Source organism: Taurulus bubalis (genome assembly GCF_910589615.1).
Source record: "Taurulus bubalis genome assembly, chromosome: 17".
NCBI lineage: Eukaryota > Metazoa > Chordata > Actinopteri > Perciformes > Cottidae > Taurulus > Taurulus bubalis.
Window position 1 is genome coordinate 7,508,178 of NC_136605.1, and position 21,705 is coordinate 7,529,882.

Below are 21,705 nucleotides of genomic sequence, written 5' to 3' on the forward strand. Positions count from 1 at the left end.
ATGACCTGTTAGGGTCAGTTTCGACCCAGTTATAAAAATAAGATTTGCTTGATTGGTTATTGTTTGTTTGACCTTGCAAATCTATATTTTGTGTTATGACTTGTGTATTACAGTTTTATTGCTGAAAAAAGACTTTTAGCCTTTTTCTTGAAGTAAATATATATGGAAATTGACCCGTAACACCATAGATGTTACTGTAGTTAATAATATTAAAATAAACAAATAAATAAAACTAATTTATTTAAGAGATGTGTTCTAATACCCCTGAGTAATAGTCAGGCAACACAACAACCTTTTATTTATTTATGTGATTCTCTTGAGGTTCATTTTACCATTGTTTTAATTGAAATTGAGAAGAATACTGACAAAGAAAAGACCCAGAGGCCCACACCAAAAATATTAAAACATACAACAATATGTTCATGGATAAGGAAGCCTAGCAAGGTAAACAAGAGATGAGAAACAAAGTTGATGTTTTTAGTGTATTTTACAGCTGATTTAAGTCAAAACCGACCCGTTACCATAAGAGATGTAACAGAAAGCTAACTCAAGAGGAAGGTTAAACAGACAAGATTATGGGGCAGGACATAATCTCTGGTCCACGCTCCGAAGCAGAGGGTGGCGGTAATACGTTGCAACTAATACGTTGGTTTCCAACCGTCTGTAAAAAAAAACAAAAAAGATGAAGAAGAAGCGTTGTTTCCGCCAATCGTAGCGAAGGAGGAGAGCTCGAGCGCCTCTGCCTGGGAAGCAAAGCTCAGGGCACACTATCCCACTGCCCTCGACATTAGCAAACATGGGGGCATCAAGCTAACGAGGCTAACTGACAATCAAAGAGACACTTTCGTTGCGTGAGAAGATTTGAACGTTGGTAAGTCGCAACAACACCCTGCTGTTTTCTCCGTAAATATAACGCGTTAGTCGGCGGCTTCATTTTGTTCCCTCCTGTCTACAGAGGGAAGACATGTTGTGACTGAAAGTTGTCCTCCAGTTGCAGCAGCAATGTTGCCCTCAAGCAGCGCCGTGGTCAGGTCCGCTGTCAAGCTGCTGCCACCGCGAAGCTGGAGTCCAGGTGAGCCCAGTCTGGTGCTGTTATCTTTTAGGCTGTATTTGAGTACAACTTTAACATACTTGTACTTTACTCGAGTATTTCCGTTGTGAGCTACTTCACCAACTGCAATCTCTTGTCACTTATCAGCCGACACGTACAGTACCAAAGTACTGATGCTGTACGTGATGAAACGTGAGCAATGGTTGAAGCAACTGCAGGTGCTCAGTTCAAGAGTATGCTCTGTCTGTGTTGCTGTCTGCAGGATGTGTCTGGTCCGCGTACAGAAACATATCTGTGAAACTCGGAGGTTTGAAACCAAGGACGGTTCCAGCTCGGTACCTGGGCCAGCCCAGCCCATTCACTCACCCACACCTCATCAAACATGGTAAACATTGTCCACAGTGGAATGCTGGACCAGTACATTTGCACTTTTTAGGGGAAACTTGCAACCGATGCTTAATTATCATCAAGTGGACAAATAGTAGTGTGCAGTGGAAGTGCAGGCGATGAGCTGCTGTTTAACACTGAAGCGCCACATGTGTGGTCTCTGCTCCTCAGGTGAGGTGACCCCGGGCTTGAGCCAGACCGAATACGAGCTCCGCAGACACAGGCTGGCCTCGCTTATCGAGGTCCAGTCCGACCGGCTGGGACCCTCGGCCTCCTCCAGCACCCATGTGGCCGTTGTGTTGGCCCATCCGACCCGCTACATGACCAATGACATCCCCTATCCCTTCCACCAGAACCAGGTGCATGTTTGATCTCAATTTTCGTATTTCTTCATATTCTGTTTTACTTTTGCCTTTCGTGGGTTTTTGATTGTCACAGGAAAACGACACAACGGGCCTTATTTTACATGATGTGACTACTGTTATTGTTACCATTACTCAGAGTTCTTATGGTCATGGAAAACCTGGAAAGTAATAAAATCACAAAAGCCATGGAAATGTGTTATATTCATGTGTTCATGTCGTTCATTTACGCTGAGTTTGAAATAGTTAAAATGCTTTTAAAAGAAAGATGCTCAACATATAAGCAGGCATACATACAGGCATCTATATAAATGTTTATTCATTTAATCAAACTATTCTCGCATTCATTTGTGTCATTTAAGGTATGACACTTTTTCATGTTTACACTGAGATTTCACAAAATGTTTGCTTATGCAAATTTGGTTTAAAGTCATTGAAAAGTCATGGAAATTCATTGGTCAAAATGTGTATGAACCCTGATTACTGTTGACTCTGCTCTTACTTACTTACTTTATGTTTGTCATTTCTTTTGTCAATTGGAACCCTGTTTAAAATTTTAGCAAGGCTTTTGTCAATTAACCTGGAGCCAAATGTTCCCCAGGACTTCCTCTACCTCAGTGGCATCCTGGAGCCTGACAGCGCCCTGGTTCTTTACGGCAAAGGACGACCAGACCAGGCCATCCTGTTCGTCCCCCGCAGAGACCCGGGGAGAGAGCTGTGGGACGGGCCCCGGTCAGGGAGGGATGGGGCGGCTGCTTTGACCGGCATAGAACGAGTTCATAGCACAGAGGAGCTGGGTCTTGTGCTCAAGAGCCTTAAAGGTGAGTGGATGAAGTGTTTGTTAAGTCACTCCCCTCTTTGTTACTGTTGCTAGGCCTGTGTAGCTTTCTGTTCTAGCGCTTTGTGTTGTCAGAAATATCAAAGTATCCATACTGAACATATAACAAATACACAGGCTGCTGCTCTATCTTCTTTCCGACTGTGTTGAGAGACACACACGCACACGCACACACACATAGACAACAGACAGCTGTTTCTTAACCTGTATGGGTGGGTTCTAGAGCAAGTTGAAGATTATTTAGTCTGGCATGTTTCAGACACATGCATCTTCGAACGATAACAGTGGCAGATTTACCACTCGACTTTCCCAGTACTTTTGTAAAACAATTGGTCTAAATTTCACACAAATTATACAAAAACCTGTTTCTAATTTCTAGCCAATGGCCGTGGGTGTTATCTGTTAAAATGGCATCTGTAGCTAGCAGATTTTATGAGCTTTAGCAAGGTTGTGTAAGCTGAAGCCAATGCTACAACTCTGTGAGTGGATTGAAATTTCCATATCCAGCTGACTTTCTTTGTTGTTTTAAAAATGGTTTATTGCAAAGTACGTCTGCACATAAAAGGAATTTGGTTTGTTGATTGATGCATAACAATAAACACAGTGCACTAGTATGATACTTAATTAAAAAAAATGTAATATGATAATTTACAATGGAATAAATAAACAGTGTGTCGGGGTCTTAAGTATGTACATTGAGGCTACATAGAATAGAAGACAGAGCCCAAAGCTACACCAGGGGAAGTATTGTTTGTGTACAGCAGTTTAGAGTTGGAAGGTTGCAAGTCTTACTATAAACAAACATACAGCAGTAGATATATATATATATATATATATATATATATTAGTAATTTTAAATGCAATGTCTCACTTTTACAAGACAAAAGGAATTGAGGATGAGAAGTAACATATTTGTGCAAATTTTACATAATTTCCCCCAATTCTGTCTTGAGTTGCTGGAATGTAAAGTCCCAGAAACCAAATAAAGAAGAAGACAGAACTGTTAACGTCAGACTAAACTGATATATTTTCCCAGTTTCCAGTTTTTTTCTAATGTAACCCCCAAACCCAGATATGTAATGAAGTTACTACTGTAGATAGAAAGCTAGTTACAGAGGCATGCACACATTTGTAGCTTACGTTAGAGCAGACAGACACACTGTTTAATCCATTCCTTGCTCTTTCGCCCTTTTTTATTTATTTTTTTGCTTTTGGAAAGGCTTAACAAAACAAACAATGACGTCCTTGCATTGTTTGTTAAATAGCTAATCGTTTTTCATTTCGAGCATGACCTGTGTCAAACTGTATTCTTAAGAAAAGAAAAACAGGAGCTGACATTGGACTGCGAACTCCAGTAATTGGGATCTGAACTTTGCTGTTACCATTTTCTCTCTGCTCCGATCCTCTTTCAGGCACTGTGCTGTGGTACGACAGCTCTCAGCCCAACCACCCTCGGCTCCACCAGGCTCACGTGGGTCCCGTGTTAGAGGCGGGGCCGATGCCGCACTCTCTCAGGCCCCTCATACACTCTCTAAGGGCCGTCAAGAGCTCAGCAGAGGTGGCGCTCATGCAAGAAGCAGGTCACATCACGGCACAGGTTGGTAAATGCATTACCTAAAGCGTCAACTTCATAATAGTTAAGAATTTGTTGAATTTCTTGCTTTCAATCATATAATTACTTTCATCACTTATGTGTGTTTATTTTGATCATAAGATAATACAAAGCAAGGGAGAAAGATCACCTTGGCCTGTAGATGCCAGAGTGTATGAGTAACAAAACCCATTAGTGAGGAAACTTCAAAGAGTCTACGCACATCAGGGTGTGTGAGGGTGCTCTGAGAAATGAACAAGGATTAGGCTGTAAATCTAGCTTGTAAGGGGGATTGAGGCCATCCTCTTCCTACGTGATGATTATGATGATGAACCTTCCATAACAAAGTGATGCATGTGTCTGTGTATAAGAGTTTAATTGGTAGGTGAGGGAGAACTAAAGAATATAGGAAACGACCTCGGGTGAAAGCCTCCCTGTTGTCGGCTACAGTTAGTATGTGTCATCTTGAAGTTTCCTCGTGTAACGGCGCCTCTCATGGACCTGTACGCTTAGATCACTGACCAATCGGGCCCATCCCCACCTATTAGGAGGAGCGGAGCACGAAAGGTTTAAGGAATGACGGCAGAGGAAATGTTTCTGTTCTGCATTCTGAATCAACACCCTTCTTATTTTCCGATTTTATATTAGACGTGTATAAACAATCTATTATAAAACATTTTGTACTTAAGAAATGTGTCACTTTACACTTTTTAAAAATGGATTGTGGTGTAGTTGCTATAAATCAAATACTTGTCTTTCAGGCTTTTAAGAGGACAATGGCTCTGTCTCAAGGTGACGTGGATGAGGCTGTGCTCTTTGCTAAGGTAACTAAAACATGTTTATATTGAGCTGGGGTATTTTTTCTTCATGATGAAATGTACAACAGCTACAGCCTCTTTAATTTATGTGGAATAATTAACTGTATTACCAAGATGATAATTCATCAAAACTATACATTTTATTTACATAGAATTAGAGGCAAATCAATAATTTAGCTGTGTTGTTTTAGCTCTCTGTTTGGCCATTTCTCCGTTGCAGATATTACAGTAAGTGTGACAACAGCTTCTAGAGCTCAGAGATAATAAAGTCAGAGTGCAGTTCCTGTGCTTTGACTTTCATAACTCCAGTTTGACGTTACTGTGAATTCAAAAAGAAATTGGACGGCAGAGATGACGGTAAACATGACGCTCACATAGCCTTTTAAAATGCATAAAATCTCATGTTAATCTTCCAGTTTGATTTTGAGAATCGTCTCCATGGTGCCAACTTCCTGGCCTATCCCCCTGTTGTTGCTGGAGGGAATCGAGCCAACACTCTGCACTACATAAACAACAACCAGATTATAAAGGTAAAGGAAGGTATTGAACGTGCTAAAGGGTCCGTTTTATCCAATACGGTGCAATGAAGCATTCTGGAAGGGGTTATGTATGTGAAGCGACGACTGACTCGTTGTACCTCCCCATTTCTCCTCCATCAGGATGGTGAAATGGTGCTGCTTGATGGTGGTTGTGAATATTTTGGTTACGTCAGTGACGTCACCCGAACATGGCCAGTGAATGGAAAGTAAGTTTGACAAAAAGAATCTCAAGCAGTGAGTTGATAAAGAATATCTGTGCATTTGCATGTAGAAACCTCTACAAATTCTCCACTATGATTGTTTTCTAGATGCAGACCGTAAACTGAAATCCATCTTTTCTAAACAGTAGTCTTCACCTTTTGTTTATTGAACATGCACATCACTCTCAGATCTTTTCCTCATTAGATATTTCCAGGAAGTATTAGGTCTCATTTGCTTTATACATGCATCATTTTTTTATTTATTTATCTCCCACGCCTCTAGATTTTAAGTAGGTGTTTTTGAGAATAATTCCAATGACCGACAACAAACACCTGAACTGCGTGCTGCCTCCATCTCCTTCATACCAGATTCAGCCCGGCCCAGGCTGAGCTGTACGAGGCCGTCCTGGAGGTCCAGCGCTCCTGTTTGTCTCTGTGCTCCCCGGGCGTCAGTCTGGATCACATCTACAGTACCATGCTGGCTCTGTTGGGACGACAGCTCCGGCAGCTCGGCCTCGTCAAGGCCGGCACCAGTGACGCTGATGTGCTAAAGGTAACGATGAGAGAACTAGAACTAGTAGAATGGGTTCCCGCTGGTAGACATTCCCGTGCTTTTGTCCCACATGAGGAGCACTTATACCAATAAGCAGCTCTTGGCTTTTGGAAAACAAAGTTGCTGCCAGTGACAACATTTCTCAACATGAGTTGCAAACGGTTTGCTGGACAAGAAAGTTATGTTTCCCTCAAGTTAAAAGCAACAAAGAATCTTTAATAAATATAGAAGCCCAAGATCATATTTCACTCTTTTAACTTACAGGCACATGCTCTTAACGCAGCGTTTTGTATTTTTATATTGCTAATGTAAAGTGAAATCTTGCCCTGCTGTTGAATATCAATCATCCACACCAGAGGTGGCCATGGCACTATCGGATTATCACCTTAGGGCATTGGATTTAAACAAGTTTGGTTTATTTATGTCCTAACCCTGGTTTGTGGTCAGGAAATGGCCATAAGCTCCTTTGGCCAACATAAATGATGAAATGAGCTCATTACAGCCTCCATGAAACACAATATGCTCTGTAAAGTTTTTACAACAGATGCATTCCCCCCCCCCCCATGCAGTGGCTACTTTCAGGGAAATAAAACAAGCAAGCCAAACCAAAATTGAATGTAAATTTACACAAGTGGTTTCTCTTTAAAAAAAAACAACAGAACATGCATTGTTGGCTTTTGGATTTGCTGACTGATGGTGGTGGGGTTCCCCTCGCGAGAGAACTTCATACATACAGTATACTAACTCATAGTTATCCGCCATCTTGAGTATTTGATTTTTGGCCATGCCAGCAGCATGGCTCCAGTTGGTCAGTTGGTCTACCACTACGGCCCATTATTGGTTGTGTTGGATGTCTTAACATTTACAACATGGATTAGCACAAGTCTTTGTACAGATGATGGAATCTGGTCTAAACATCTCCCCATCAGAATGAATTGTAATAATTGTAGTCATGCAAATAATTTTATTTCTGGAGAAGTTTATTGACAAATTAAACTAGTAGTTATCTCTGAAGTACACATTGAACATCTGTTTGATTTTTCCACCCATAATGCATCCAAATGTTTTGAGCATAATGGTCACCAGCATTGGAAGCAGTGCTTCTTAATAAGGTTTACGGAATAAACGGCTAATCCTGCCTCACACTATCGCCAAGTCATTACAAAAAAGCGGTGAGCTGTGATGATGTTTTGACATTAGGGCCTACATTTGGGTTCACCTTTCATTTTGTTGTGTAGTTGCCCCTGGATATGGTGTAGGTAGAAAGTGATCAGATGAGGCTCATTCACCACAGTAAGCCGCAGTCAGTGGCGCCTCTATTTCATGTCGTTAATGTTCGGCAGCTTTGGGACAACTGCAAACCTCTATCCAGCTGCTTTGATATTTAATTATGCTTATCCCAGGCTGCACGGCGGTACTGCCCCCACCACGTTGGGCATTACCTGGGCATGGACGTCCACGACACTCCTGAGCAGTCCCGCTCACAACCTCTACAGCCAGGAATGACCATCACTATAGAACCAGGTATAGACTAACGAGCATTTTGAATACCCGTTCGTCTTTTGGTCTTACCTCCAGATGTGTGGCTGTGAGTCTGGGTGAGAGGTTTTAAACAATCCAAACTGAATCCGTCCCAGATACTGTAGTGGGCAGTAACCGCCACTCATTACACATGATCTATTCTGCATTCTCTCAGGGTCTTTACGGTCATGGAAAACCATGGAAATAATTAATATGCTTTCAAAAGAAAGACTCTCAAAATATAAGCAGGCATACGCTCTATCTATAAATGTTTATTCTTTTAATCAAACTATTGTCTCATTTATTTGTGTCATTTAAGGTATAAGGTATGCTTTGGAATTCTCATTGTTAGATTTCACAAGATTTTTGGTCATAGAAATCCATTGGTCAAAATGTGTATGATCCCTGCTCTTTTATGTTTCACATTGTTCCACTTTCCCCATCTCCTATTGTCGCAGGGTTGTACATCTCCGAGGACAACGACCAGGTGCCAGAGCGTTTCCGCGGCCTGGGCGTCAGGATTGAGGACGATGTGGTGATTCGAGACAAGGGAGGCCCTCTGATTCTGTCCTGTGACGCACCAAAGACCGTCGCTGACGTAGAGAAGGCCTGTGCCCAGAGATAAGGCAGGGAGAGACCGGCAAGTGAGCCTCGACATCAGTGGCAGGCTGAGCGCTGTGCTGTTCCAATCGTCTCCGTGGCGATGACATCATCAGGCTCAGGGCCCAGGTGCGTGAAGGGTGGGAGAACACGGCAAGACTCTGGTTATTGGTCTCAGTAAGGCCATAGTTTGTTGTCGAACTAAATGTTCAGAGAAATCAGTTTCATGTTCGTAGTTTCCAACAGTGAATGATGGTGAAGAGCTCACGGTTAAAAGGTGGGTTTAGTTGTTTACGGGGTTACGGTAGAGCTTTGCAGCTCACGCACGTATGCTACCCGGTAACTGACGTATTCCTGCTCAACAATGTTGGCTACAGCACATTCACATGGAGACTAATCTTGATCATGTATAATACATACTTTGGGTGTTGTGGTGTGCGGGTGAAATCTAACGCTGGACCATTATCCAGTATATTTTCAGCATTTTCACTATTAAAACCTCTTTGCTCCACACCATGTTTTTCAGCATTGACACAATCGTGGCACATCAGGATATAATTACGTGTTTGTTGTCTCGCTCAAAAAACTTTTTGAAGCCAACGTACAAACACTTCATTTGTTTCTTACACACAAATCATTCTTCCCTCGCTCCAATGTTGAACATTCACTCACTGAGCTGCAGGAAGGACCCGGGCAGTCAAATTAACAGACGAGTGATGAATAAAGATGAACCGGTCTTTACTGCTCTTAACTGCTTCCAACAAACCTGGAATGATGGCAATGATTACACCAATACATGGAAATGGCTTTAAAAGTGTTCACTGAAAAGAGTTTGTGCGTGTTGTGTATTTAAGCAGAGAAATGGTTTTTTTTTTTTAAGATGTTTTTTGTGTGTATTAAAATGATCTCATTCTCTCCTTTTCAATACAAATGCATGCCCTTTTGCTGACAAAAAAAATAGAAACAAGTCAAAGAATGTAGGCTGAAGAAATAATGGGCTTTGCACTAAACTCTAACATACTCCAGCATATCACTGTTTAGTTTGAACAATTCAACCTTTAAAACACAATGTGACACTCAAACTCGCAGTATTTGTTACACAGAGGCTAGAAACTGTCTGTAGATTACTGTGCTATAATACCACGACCATTAAAAATGCTCGTTTCTGATTGGCTCACAGGTGGCCATAAAAATGATTTAGCAGGACATCTCAAGCATACTTCCGGACAACATTTTAACCACCATTGTAAATCAGTGCACAGACGGCAGGTATCCAAAGCAACAGCGTTTATTTCACACTATATTTCCAGTTAAAGTTGTGTTAAGATATGCCTTTTAAATATTAGCATTAAATAAAATGACTCTAGTCTAGTGAACAAGTGACTGGTCAAACAAGTTAAGCGTCTGGCATTAAAGAAAGTCGGGACTTAGCAGACTCAAACTGAGTAAAGTGTGGCTTTTATTCATAAGGTGTCCAGAGAGGGCTACCCACGGTGCTCCGTGTCTGCCAGGTGAGTTGTTTTTTACAATACATTATCCATTAAGACTCAACATTTAATCAGAGATTTAATTTAGCTTTTAGGTTTAATGTAATACAAAATGACCATTTAATGGTAAAATTAAACAAAGTGATCTAAATCCAAAATGAATTACAAACAAGCCAATTGGCCCTTTTCACAGCAGCCTTTCTGACGTGACACATCGCGGTGTAAAGACGGGTGCAATTAATAGAATGAATTATCGTCCCAGTCTATTTAGTTAAATGGAGATCAAGGGGTTTCAAGTGGATCATAGTATTAATAAAACCGGATCTTTTGGTGAGTTTGTATTGTCAAACATTCATGCTCCAAGCAACTCAACACAAAGTTGATTGAAAAGCACAAGTTGGGATTGATACAATAACTTTTCTAAGTCTGAATATCTATAAACAAGCTGTATTTGCTGCAAAATATCTATTAAATATGGACTTGGAGGGTGTAAAAACGTATACAAACATTTTAAAGGGTACTGTGTGTGTGTGTGTGCGTGTGTGTGAACTATATGTAAAAGGGGGCTCTGAAGTCGAAGTGACAAAGATGGGTTATTTTTGTACGTCACACGATTTGCCCTATTCGGTGTTGAAATGACCAAGTCATACTTTCACTGGGTTATCAGACAGTTTCAGATCTATTATTAGTTGATTTGGCGCAACCTTTGAATGACAATGACTTTTATAAATGTGTGAAATTCTCAAATCCATAGCTAATATTGGCATAACGGTGTGCCTTTTCAGTGAAGAAGGACACAGCTTGTGTCCAGCAGTTGAACTTTTGAAATGAAAAAAAATGAAAAAGAATTCTTGCTCATATGTCAAGTCAATTTTAGATTTGGACCCCAATATCACAAACTTTCCTCAGGGGGCTTTACAATCTGTACAGCATACACAACCATCTGCCCTTGGACCCTCACAGTGGATAAGGAAAAACAAAAACTTTAAATGGGGAGAACATAAATGGATGGATGCTTGTGTTGAACAGCTTTGTGTAAGTAAGTGTCAGTGGTGGAATACAACACTCAAAAGGGTCTTTTCTCTTCCTTGAGTATTTGTTTTACTTTTGATACTTAAAGTACATTTTGCACTTGATAATACTTGTATGTTGTGGCATGAGTAATGGATTATTTCAGAGTTTCAAATAATGTGCTGAGAACATTTGGAGCCGGAAAATATGTACTGGTAATTGCTATTAGGGGTTGAGGAAGTATGCTCGATTAAAGTAGTAATACCAAAAACATTCCATCACAAGTAAAGTCCAGCATGCTCATGTTATGAGCTAAATGTACTTAAAGCATTGAATGTACAAGTACTCATGTAGAATTGCTTCTTTTACTTTCCTTGTGACTTTATTGAAGTATTTATATTGATGCATTGACAGGTACACATCGTGATGGAGCTTGTGAATGTTTAAATTATAACAGTATTATACTGCAATAACGGATCAGATGTTTTAAAGGAATAATTACAATATGTCACTAGCTTTAAGGTACATGTAATGGAGTAAAAAGCATACATTTTCCCACTAAAGTGTTGTGGAGTAAATATATAAAGTAGCATACTACGTATATATTCAAGTAAAAGTACATCAAAGTTGTACCTTATGTATAGTACTTGAGTAAACGCATAGGTTTACTTTCCAACACTGATGTAGAGGATGGAGCGCCACTGTCCCCTACAGATTGAACTCGGCCACTGCCGACAGCACAGAACCGGTTTCCGGACAATCCCGAACACCTACGAAGACAACCTCCCCTGTTCTTCCCTCCCTCCCTCCCTTCACGCCTAATGTTGCTGTACCTTCAACCCTCCCCCCGTATCAGAGGAGTAGAAACAACAAGCCGCCATTTTGTTTGTGCGGACAGACCGTCAGAAACAGGAGGAGATAACCGAGAGAAGGAGCGACTCCGGCGACCGACGGCAGCCACTCCGGGACCAGCGGAGACCGAAAGAGTGGCGAAATCCTGTCCGTGTTACCGAGAGAGAGAAAGCATCACCGAACAGATAAGACGTCAGTGGAGGGAAAACCGAGTCGGTGATAAATACATATATATATATATATAATTATTTATGTGTATATATATATATATTTATATGTGAATGCATGAGAAGGAAATACTCCGACAAATCCAAGGAAGGGGGTGTTTTGCGGAGGAGAGGCGGAAGAGGGCTCGATATTCTCATAACGAAGAAAAACCTGCGAAAAGGGGGAAACATCAACATGAAAAATCATTATGTGTCCGTCGCGGAGGAAGGAAAGGATCCGCATAGACAATTATATAAATAAATTGCTGCCGGGCAGAAGGGAGAGGTGGAAAGAAAGACGGGTTTAAAGAGAAGGAAGGAGAAAATTGCCAGGATCAACACGAAGGGGGGCATTCTCCATCACAAAGAGTCAATGAGACGATTTTGTCAGCCCAAAATATATTAGGGGGGTGTCAATAATAGTGTGCCGATCAGAAGCTTTCCGCTTCCGAAATAGCCATCATTTCTGAGCGACCCATCGTCATTTTTTTTTTTTTTTTTTTAATCACATTTTCGCCTGTCGCCCTGGCTGTGCTCCGGTTGGTGCTTTTCCTCTTCACCGGCATGGCCAAGACATCATACAAGCAGTGAGTAACGGGTGTCTTTCTCTTTTTTAAATATATATATATATGCATCATTATTTTCCCAATCTGAGATTTCAAGTGCTTAAACCGAGCGAAACCTGAGGGAGGAACCTCTCGTGGAGCACAAGATAAGGAACCCCACAGATCGTCCTCCGCAAAATAAAAACTAATTGGATCAATCTGACTGCCCGCTGATTGGCAATTAGCGCTGCGATTGCCCTCAAGAACTATACTGTCAAAGGAGCCGGCATCACAATCGATTGCACAAGAGCAGTGCTTTTTTTTTGGGACAATACTTTGTTTTTCAACATTTGCCAATCCTGCCGACTGCGATCGGCGTACTCGCGCGGAAAAAAAGGGGGGGGGGGGATGTTTGCAACAACCAAAATGTGCAAACGCGAGTCTGTTTCTTTCTGACCCAGTGCCTTGCGTGGTCAAACACTAAGTGCACATTGTAGTCGGCATGCACGTGCAAAAGAAAAAAGTCATGCCTGGACGTATGCATCCGCAATACATGTTCCTTTCATCCGAGTAGCTGCAAGTGCGGGACTCGATCCGGTGTTTTCATCTTCCTGCAGAACTGTTTGAACTATTTATTCACTCACTGGTATAGCCAATGCCAGTCGTTTCCACCCCCTCGGCACAGAGCTACTGCCGGGGGTCTCCGCACACCGGTTGACCGCAAACGCGAAGGGATCGGCGGCATCGACACCCGGGAGATGTCCGGTCAGGTGAGAGGGACGGTAACCACCACCGAGGCTCTCGAAACTGTTGCATGAGAGAGAGCGGCCTCCAGGAGTTAACACGGAGGGGGTTTGGCTCCCGGTTCGCGTTACTGGGTCATAATTATCATTTCCCGTGCCCTGACCGAGAGACTCAGACCTGAAATACAGGATTTTTCTCCGCCGACGATGGCGGCGGACAGGACCGAGTGCAGCACGGAGGACGGATCTCGGGACGGTTTCTGTGAGGCTGCATGAGGTTGACAAGAGAGCCGCACGCTTGTCCTTTTCGCCGGCTCCACCTTCCCACCTCCTCCCGTTCAAATCTGTGAAGAAACTAAATCTCCGCCAGGGGAGGGGGGCTATCTCCAGAGGGGGATAAACCCGGAGAGAGAGGGGTAAACCCGGAGAGAGAGAGAGAGAGGGAGCACTCCGAGGGAAGGAGTTCAACATTGCTCTCTTCTCCCCTACCGTCCCCCAAGCGGTGGGGGAACGACCACGAGCGTCTCTCAGAAGGAGCAGGAGACTAACATAAAGGAACTACGTTTTCCCTCCGTGGATCTACAGCAACCTTTTTTTTTTTTTTTTTTATTCGTCAAAAATATGGCCGATAATGTCCTGGAGTCCGGCCCGCCTTCAGCCAAGAGGCCCAAGCTGTCCTCTCCAGCTCTCTCGGTGTCTGCCAGTGATGGAAATGGTAAATATGTTGCACGCTTTTTTTTGTATACTTTAGCTGGAGATAAAATACGAAACTAGCTTCGAACCGTTGGCGTATTAATTACCGGTCGGTCTTTGAAGTCCCCGCGGAGTTGCCGAGCAACTTAGTTGGTCTGACACAGCGACACTACAACTAAACCAACGCGTGGGGACATAATACATAAATATGTGTATCTTTATTTATAACAAAGAGGTAGTCTGAGGGTAGCCGGGCTACACCGCGGTGTGGTGCTGCTGCAGGAGCAACTTTCCTGGAGGGATGTTTTGATGCGTTAGCCTCGACGCGGCTAGCTAGCGTCTCACTGAGATCCTCCTCCAAACAATGGAAGAGTCGAGTCACCCCACTTCGCCTCAACTTGTCTTGCTCCTAAAAAAGTTAGCGAGAAGGGAGGACGAGGGCGCGCACGCGTTCAACGACGAGCTCCACAAATCCTCCGTGAAAGTGGGGACAAAGTACCGTTTCTGAAGTAGCTTTAGGAGAAAGTAACGGGAATCGCGCGAGCGAGCTAACGAGTTAGCTCTGCGGACAACCGGCTCAGCTGAGCTCGGTAGCGGGCTAGCGGCGAAATCAAAGTGATTTGGTAACCAGCTCGACCTCAGCGTGCACGAACCTACACCTTTTTTTATATATCGTGGGCTTAACACATTCTGCAGTTGCAGTAAAACCCCGTTTGCAAGTTATGAATCCCGTGTGCTTCACGTGTCGTTAGCCGACGCTGTGTTTTCAGGGCTCTATTGTGGGAAATCGGCTATTGTTCGACACTTAATTAAAGTTGCGAAACGCGTCGCTGCCCAGCCGGAGATGTGGCCGTGGGTCCACTTTGACTGCGTGGTCACGTTTTAACGAAAGGACGAGATCGGCTGAAACGTCTTCGGTCGAGTCTTTTGTTTAAAATACTTTTAGTTTCTCAGTTGCACCGCGGTTCGTGTGAACCCTCCATTGATGGTCTGCACGGTGACACCGCGCTGCAGTTTACTTTTTCAAAATGGTTCAACACTTGATTGGGAATGAACCTTTTTTTTTAATGTTTTTACACGTATTGAGCAAGACGTTTTAAAACGCTTGGCATCACCTCTTGTTGCATCCTCTTGTATCAAGACACCTAGAGAACCATTATGATTCAGATAGTTAGTCTATGCTGTTTCACCTAATGTCCATGAAACAATATGTAAAGCATAACAAATATGTCTTATAACACAAACAAACCCAAATGTTGTTGGTCAACGGTGCAGAGATTGGCGGTCACATCATTGGCTCTCCAACTGTGTCAGAAGATACGTGAATGTGAATTTAAAGCTTGATGCATGTTTCATTCACTACAGTATCTGAACTCCTAATGCATGACGTAAAAAAAACACTGGCACAACACATCGACACGTGTATACATTATTTAAGAAAAATTTAACGAGATGTTGACATGCTAGAAGTCACCATTAATAACATCAAACCATGCAGGTTATGTGTCTGTGGCCAACTGAAGGGACAACCACAGGCACTGCCTAGTTTAATATTATATTGGATGGAAGGTGTACTCGAGAAAAGGGGATTTGGAATTTTAACATATTTCAGTATACTCTCAGACAACTTTCCCTTTTTAAATTGCCCCTCATTGTAGTGGATATGACTTCTGATAGCGCTTCTGTTTCCTGCTCTCGCAGGACATGGCCTTAGATAGATCCAATGCACACACCTACCTAGGTACTGTAGTGTTTACTCCTGCGGCTTCTCACCCTGACCCTACTGCGTTCACTCTCCATGTTTGGCACCCCATCAAACCACAAACTGATGCCCAGGAGAGAAACCCGGGCTGTGAGAGGAAGCTACTGCTGCACCGGCTGTCCAGCTTTGGGCTACAGATTAATTCAAACTAATGTCAGCGGTGTACCACACTTTAACAAAAAGTGGAGTCGTGTGAATTATGAACTGCATCAAAGTTTTATCTAGCTGATCCATTTGTTGGGGTTCTTTTCTTTCCTGCCTAGATTTTGGTTCGCTCTTTGACCTGGAGCATGACCTCCCAGATGAGCTCATCAGTTCCTCGGACCTGGGTCTGACCAACGGAGGGGATGTCAGCCAACTCCATACCAGTCTGAGTGGACTCGGAGGAGGCCTTGGTTTGGGAGGCCAGGATGCAGCTACGAAACACAAACAGCTGTCTGAACTCTTGCGCGCTGGCGCACCAGCACAGCAGGGTGGCCCTACTTCCAACAGCACAGCGCCCGGGGCTTCCATGGGGATGATGGGGGGTGTCGGTGTGTCCCCTGGTGGACCTCAAGGCATGCCCCCTCAGGGCCAGCAGCAGCAACCTGGATTAATGCAGCAGGTTGGGATGGCTGGAGGGGTGGCAGCACTCAATCGGGCAGCTGCCATGATGGGTGCCCAGAAGGGCAACACTGGACAGCAGCAGCAAGGCCTGATGGGTGGCCAGGTGATGAATGGTTCGCCAAGAATGGGTTACCCTGGCAGTGCAGGCATGGTTAACAGTAGTAATCTGTTGGCGGAAACCCTCCAGCAGGGCAGTCAACAAATGGGACACGGGGGTCAGGCAGGGATGAGACCACAACAACCCGGATCACTGAACAAGGTAAGCACACTCAACCCAGTAGTGCCAGGTGTTGAGGATACGGTCAGTAATCAATTTTGGTATGTTAAAGATTTTAAACTGAAGCTAACGTGTTCTAAATGCCAGACTCAACAAAGTGTGTTTTTTTTGGTGCCCTGCTGAATCCCACACTTGCCCGTAGTTCTCTTCAAATATAAAACTACTCACCTTTTTTTTTTTTTACATCAAATATGTTGTGGTGAATTCAGTGTATTATATTAACATTTACAAAAAAATGGAACTTAATATTTGGTCACTGTCATAGCTCTACCACGGCCATCTGAGAGTAGTTGGAACACGTCTAACATTATTACTAAGACTTTTTTTTTTTTTTTTTAAAGGAAAATTCCTGCTATTTACAATTTAAGTGTGTTGTGGTTAAACGGTATTTACAAGTTCAAAAGGCAGACACAATTTTCAGACCCGAGTGGCGCTGTAGACTGAACTAGACCTGTAGTAGCTGCTCATGTGAGACTGCTGAAGATGAGTTCTCCAGAGCCGGTGCAGGAGTGTGTGTGGTTGCGGGTCGGACCCACTGTTCACTCTGTGGAATTGATGGTTGACCACATGATTTGTCAATTTGCGACAGGATAGTTTTGGTAAAATGTGCGAAGATGGTACTGTAAACAACTGTGTAGGATTGTTGAGCATAACTCTTCTGTTTTACCACTGTGATGGTGCAGCAGCAAACACAGTATTTTATTTTTATAGTACTGTTCTGTGTTAAAATATATATCAGTAAAGTGTTTACGTTGTCCCTGTTCAATGCAGAGGAAACTATGCAGTTTAAGCAGAGTTGTTTTCTCAGAAATGGGGATGAACAGTTTCATTGTTCATTGTCACATAGCAACAATTACCAATTCCCTTCACATTTTTGCTGTTGAAATAAAGAACATTTTTGCCCAATAAGGAAAAGAAGAAAATACAGGAGGCTGGATCTGAGACCATTTAGATATGTCTTTGGTATTTATTTCCCTTGGAGAGTTAAGTGAGGTCAGGGGAAAGTAATATAGTAACTAAACAGTCACAATAGGAGCTCATTATGAAGGGTTAATTACAAGTAAAATTCAAAAAGTGATTCCATGTGGTTTACCTCGCAAAGTGAAACCGTCTGTTTCCAATGCAGTTTGATACATAGGTAGTCTGTAGTTGTTTTTGTAGGTTTTAAAGTCGTGTAAGAAGTACATATTATAATACTTCCCATGTTTTCATCACAGGCCATGAAAAGTTAATTGATTTAATCTCTAAACTATGAATTTCCTTCTCTCCACACCTGCTCCCTAGATGAGTATGATGGCCAATGCGGGCTCCTATGGTGGTCCGTACGGCCAGTCTGGCCAGGGGCTCCCTGGAGCAGGGCTGGGCCCACAGCTCCAGAACAAGGCGGGCATGCCCAACAATATGGCCTCCCAGTTCAGCATGGACAAGAAGGCACCACCGGGTCAAGGCATGCCTGGGATGGTAAGATGTGTTTGTTTTAGATCAGAAAAGGTGGATACACGCTGTAGCATCGTAGATACCACTTTTTTGGCTGTAGATACAATTTGAAATTCATACTGAAGTCTCTCAAATAGTCTAAAAGTAGAATATCATTCCTTTTGCGTCCTCACTGGAACCAGATGAGTTTGAACTTCGGATGTACAGTATCATTTTTCTGGTCAAAAATGTGTCTCAAAAGCATTTAGTCAGATTCATTCATGTCATTGTAGTTTTCAGTAACCACTAAAGTCCGACTGAAATAAGAGTCCAGTTCTTGGGGAAATGATTAGTGTGGAAATTTGCCGTCAAAAGCCCAACACCAACATTGAACGGAGCCTGACCATTTTACATTTTTTGACGTGTTTACGATCCCGCCCGCCTCACACAGTGATTGGCTAGGTGTGTTGAGGTGTAAAACCAGACAGGATAGGAAGTTCTCTTTCAAACCTTTTATCCCTAGACTTTGAGTGTGGCGTTCAGACGTAACCTTACAACATGCTATGCCCGCCTTTTGTGCCACAAGTCAAGTAAACACATGCAGAAAAAAAAGATTTGATTGGCATTATTTGGCACGACACAGGGTCCTCAATGCAAGTCACTGTCCAAGTGAACATCCTCTGTTGCACCTGACGCCCCTCTTCTGACTCTCAGACCACCCGGACCTTTTTTTTTTTCTCTTTCTTTTCGTTACAACTCGGTGATGACCACTGTACTAATTTGTGTTGATTCCCTTGTGTCATTTGTATGACATTCTTATTTGTACTGTTTCGTAACCAGTTTGTAAATTAAACTAAGGTAGCTTAAAGAGCAGCTTCGGGGCGTTGTTAATGCTGATGATCAAATCTCAGGAACGCTGACATATTCATGCGCTGGTGGCATTTGATTTCTGACACATTTTGCGCGGTTAAAAAAGTTTGGTTAATCTGACGTGGAACACCTGCATTTTAGGATAAGATTTGGAAACTGTTTAGCATGAGGTTCACGGTGTTATTCTCACCTTGAGGGTTGTGGGAGGCTGAGGAGCGCGGTCACTAGGGTTGGGTACCGAGAACACGTCCGGTTCCTACCGGACCGAAAAGCAACGCAGATTTCGGTGCTTCCTTCCGGTGCCTGAGCCGATTTAAATATTTTTTTTTTTACACTACTCTGTAAAGTTGCACGGTATATAGATACTAAAAAGTTAGCGCGGTACCCGCACGCTAAAAACGATTATTAAAATAGCGCGGATCAGAGCACACTCACTGCTCTGCTCTCTGTCTGCCTGCATGCAGAGTGGGGCTCGAGGGGGCGGGGCTTCCAGCGCTCACACACACAGCTTTTGAACGTTCGTCCTCGGCTTGATGGAACAAATCTCTCCAGTTGATATTAATGATGGCGTGTAGTCCATAAAGCAGCAGTTTTAGGATCCAACAGTCTCTTGAGTTCTGTTGCACACGGTCCCATCAGGCCACCTGATGCTTGTGTCTGTTATTTTTTTAAATATATATTTTTATAGTTTGAAGTTAAAAGGTTTGAAGCTGTAGTTTGAAGCGTGTTTTGTATGTATTTATTTGTCTGTATGATCATTGACTTGGTTGTCATGTGTGGGATTTTAGTAAAGATGTAGCTCAATTCAGCATTACAATGTTCTTACCTACCTCGGAGAAATTAAACCCTTTGATGTAAGATTAACCAAATGTTCCAGAACTGGAGGTAATTAACTTTCCTGTTTGAGTCTGTAAACTGTAAGCATCTCTAAAAATGTTACACCGTCTGTTTTGTATGCTGATTCAAACTCAGTTTTTTTTGTCTCTTTTGTGACCTTACTTGCATTCATAATTTGAACATGTTCTTGTGACAGTTGACACCTCGTCTACTTCTATATATCTCTTATGACATCTGGTCAGACTCGTCATTTTGCAGTAAGAAAATCGGCCATACGTGGAACTGTGTTGATTTAATTTCCCCCTGATGTTAGACTATGAAGTCTAGGAGGGATTGATCACTGCATTGATTTGTTAGCTGCCAAGCTGTTACCAAATTGGCCATTGTAAGTGGTATAATACCTGATTATTGCGGTCTTGTTAACATGCGCCGATGCTTCCTCCCTCCTCTCTGTCCCAAGGCCTCTCAGCAGCAGCAGCAGCCTGGAGCAGTTGGTGGTGTATCCGTCGGTGGAGGAGGAGGAGCAGCAGCGGGAGGCGCCCAGGTTGGGCTCAATGCCGTCGGGGCTGGTCCCGGCACAGCGCCCCCTACAGCAGACCCAGAGAAACGGAAGCTGATTCAACAGCAGTTGGTCCTTTTGCTCCACGCGCACAAGTGCCAGCGCAGGGAGCAGGCCAACGGGGAAGTGCGGCAGTGCAACCTGCCCCACTGCCGCACCATGAAGAACGTGCTCAATCACATGACTCATTGCCAGGCTGGCAAGTCCTGCCAGGGTGAGTCTGTTTAATTATGTTGATTGCTGGTTTTATGGCGTGTGGTTCGTATAATAAACACTCTGCAGTGTTTAAAGTTGTCATGTATCTACAATTCATTTTTTGTCTGTGGTTTATTTCCCTCTTGGTTTCAGTTTTTTGTCGTATCTGAATGAGTTATTCTCTCTGTATCTTTCTGTTCTACTGTAACTTTTCTTTTTTTCCATCTCATCTGGATGTAGTTTATTTTACTGAGTGACTCATACAATAACTTTTGTCTCTGGCTTCTCTCTCTCTTCCTCTTGACTGATGGTTTTCCCCTTTTTTCTCTCATCCTTTTCTTGTCATTATTCATCTCCCTCCTTCACCCCGTCACAATTTCTTATTTCACTTGTTCTCTCTCTTTTCCATGTCTCTTCCCTTTTCTCAAACTTCTGTTTCTGTCTCCTCTCCACAGTGGCACACTGTGCCTCATCCAGACAGATCATCTCTCATTGGAAGAATTGCACACGACATGACTGTCCTGTATGCCTGCCACTGAAAAACGCTGGAGACAAGCGAAATCAGCAGTGTGAGTGTTTCTCACTCTGTGTGTGTGTGTGTGTGTGTGTGTGTGTGTGTGTGTGCATGTGCGCGTGCATGCTGTCTCTAAGCAGTAAACATGTTCTTGTCTCTTATCATTGAATTATTGCACATCATCTACTATGAAATGTGTTCATCCTCTGTTAACTCTTCCGTTCTCTTGACAGCTCTTGTTAACAGCGCAGGAGTCGGTTTGGGGAACTCTTTAGGTTCAGGGGTTCCTCGTGGACAGTCCAACAGTCCAAACCTCAACCCTCCCAACCAGATTGACCCCAGCTCGATAGAGAGGGCCTACGCTGCACTTGGCCTCACTTACCAGGGCAACCAGATACCACAGCAGCCGTCGCAGGCCAACATGTCCAACCAGGGGCTGCCGGGTCAGCCTGGGATGAGGAATCTGAACACCATGGGTTAGTTTGTAATGCCATTGTGTGTATCTCTAATTATATGGTAAACTACAAGGACAATCCACGGATGTCCATTCTTGATCTTGCGTGTTCAACAAAATATTCTCAAATCCACTGTCTGCATATATTTGGGAGCTTTAAAAGGCATCTCTTTTTTCTTTTCTTTTTGTATTATCGGGTCCTGTAATGACGCACGAGT

At 43.1% G+C, this 21,705-nt stretch overlaps 2 protein-coding genes across 2 annotated transcripts in view; both read left to right on the forward strand.

The window, feature by feature from the left end:
* Positions 1 to 799: 799 nt before the first annotated feature.
* On the forward strand, positions 800 to 9,313 carry xpnpep3 (X-prolyl aminopeptidase 3, mitochondrial). The gene is made up of 12 exons (XM_079233139.1): positions 800 to 871; positions 956 to 1,072; positions 1,314 to 1,436; positions 1,610 to 1,797; positions 2,402 to 2,621; positions 4,051 to 4,235; positions 4,991 to 5,053; positions 5,464 to 5,577; positions 5,707 to 5,792; positions 6,156 to 6,339; positions 7,743 to 7,863; positions 8,319 to 9,313. Exons 2-12 carry the CDS (start codon positions 1,003 to 1,005, stop codon positions 8,483 to 8,485), a joined length of 1,521 nt encoding a protein of 506 aa, XP_079089265.1. The 5' UTR covers positions 800 to 871; positions 956 to 1,002; the 3' UTR covers positions 8,486 to 9,313.
* A 4,612-nt stretch (positions 9,314 to 13,925) lies between these two features.
* The window catches only part of ep300b (EP300 lysine acetyltransferase b), a gene marked incomplete at its 5' end in the record, with an annotated part of 31,064 nt that continues 23,284 nt past the window's right edge, over positions 13,926 to 21,705 (forward strand). The window contains 6 exons of the mRNA XM_079232754.1: positions 13,926 to 14,019; positions 16,023 to 16,624; positions 17,927 to 18,103; positions 20,226 to 20,538; positions 20,975 to 21,088; positions 21,267 to 21,509. Coding sequence (XP_079088880.1) covers positions 13,926 to 14,019; positions 16,023 to 16,624; positions 17,927 to 18,103; positions 20,226 to 20,538; positions 20,975 to 21,088; positions 21,267 to 21,509 — 1,543 coding nt within the window. The remainder of the gene's footprint in view (positions 14,020 to 16,022; positions 16,625 to 17,926; positions 18,104 to 20,225; positions 20,539 to 20,974; positions 21,089 to 21,266; positions 21,510 to 21,705) is intronic.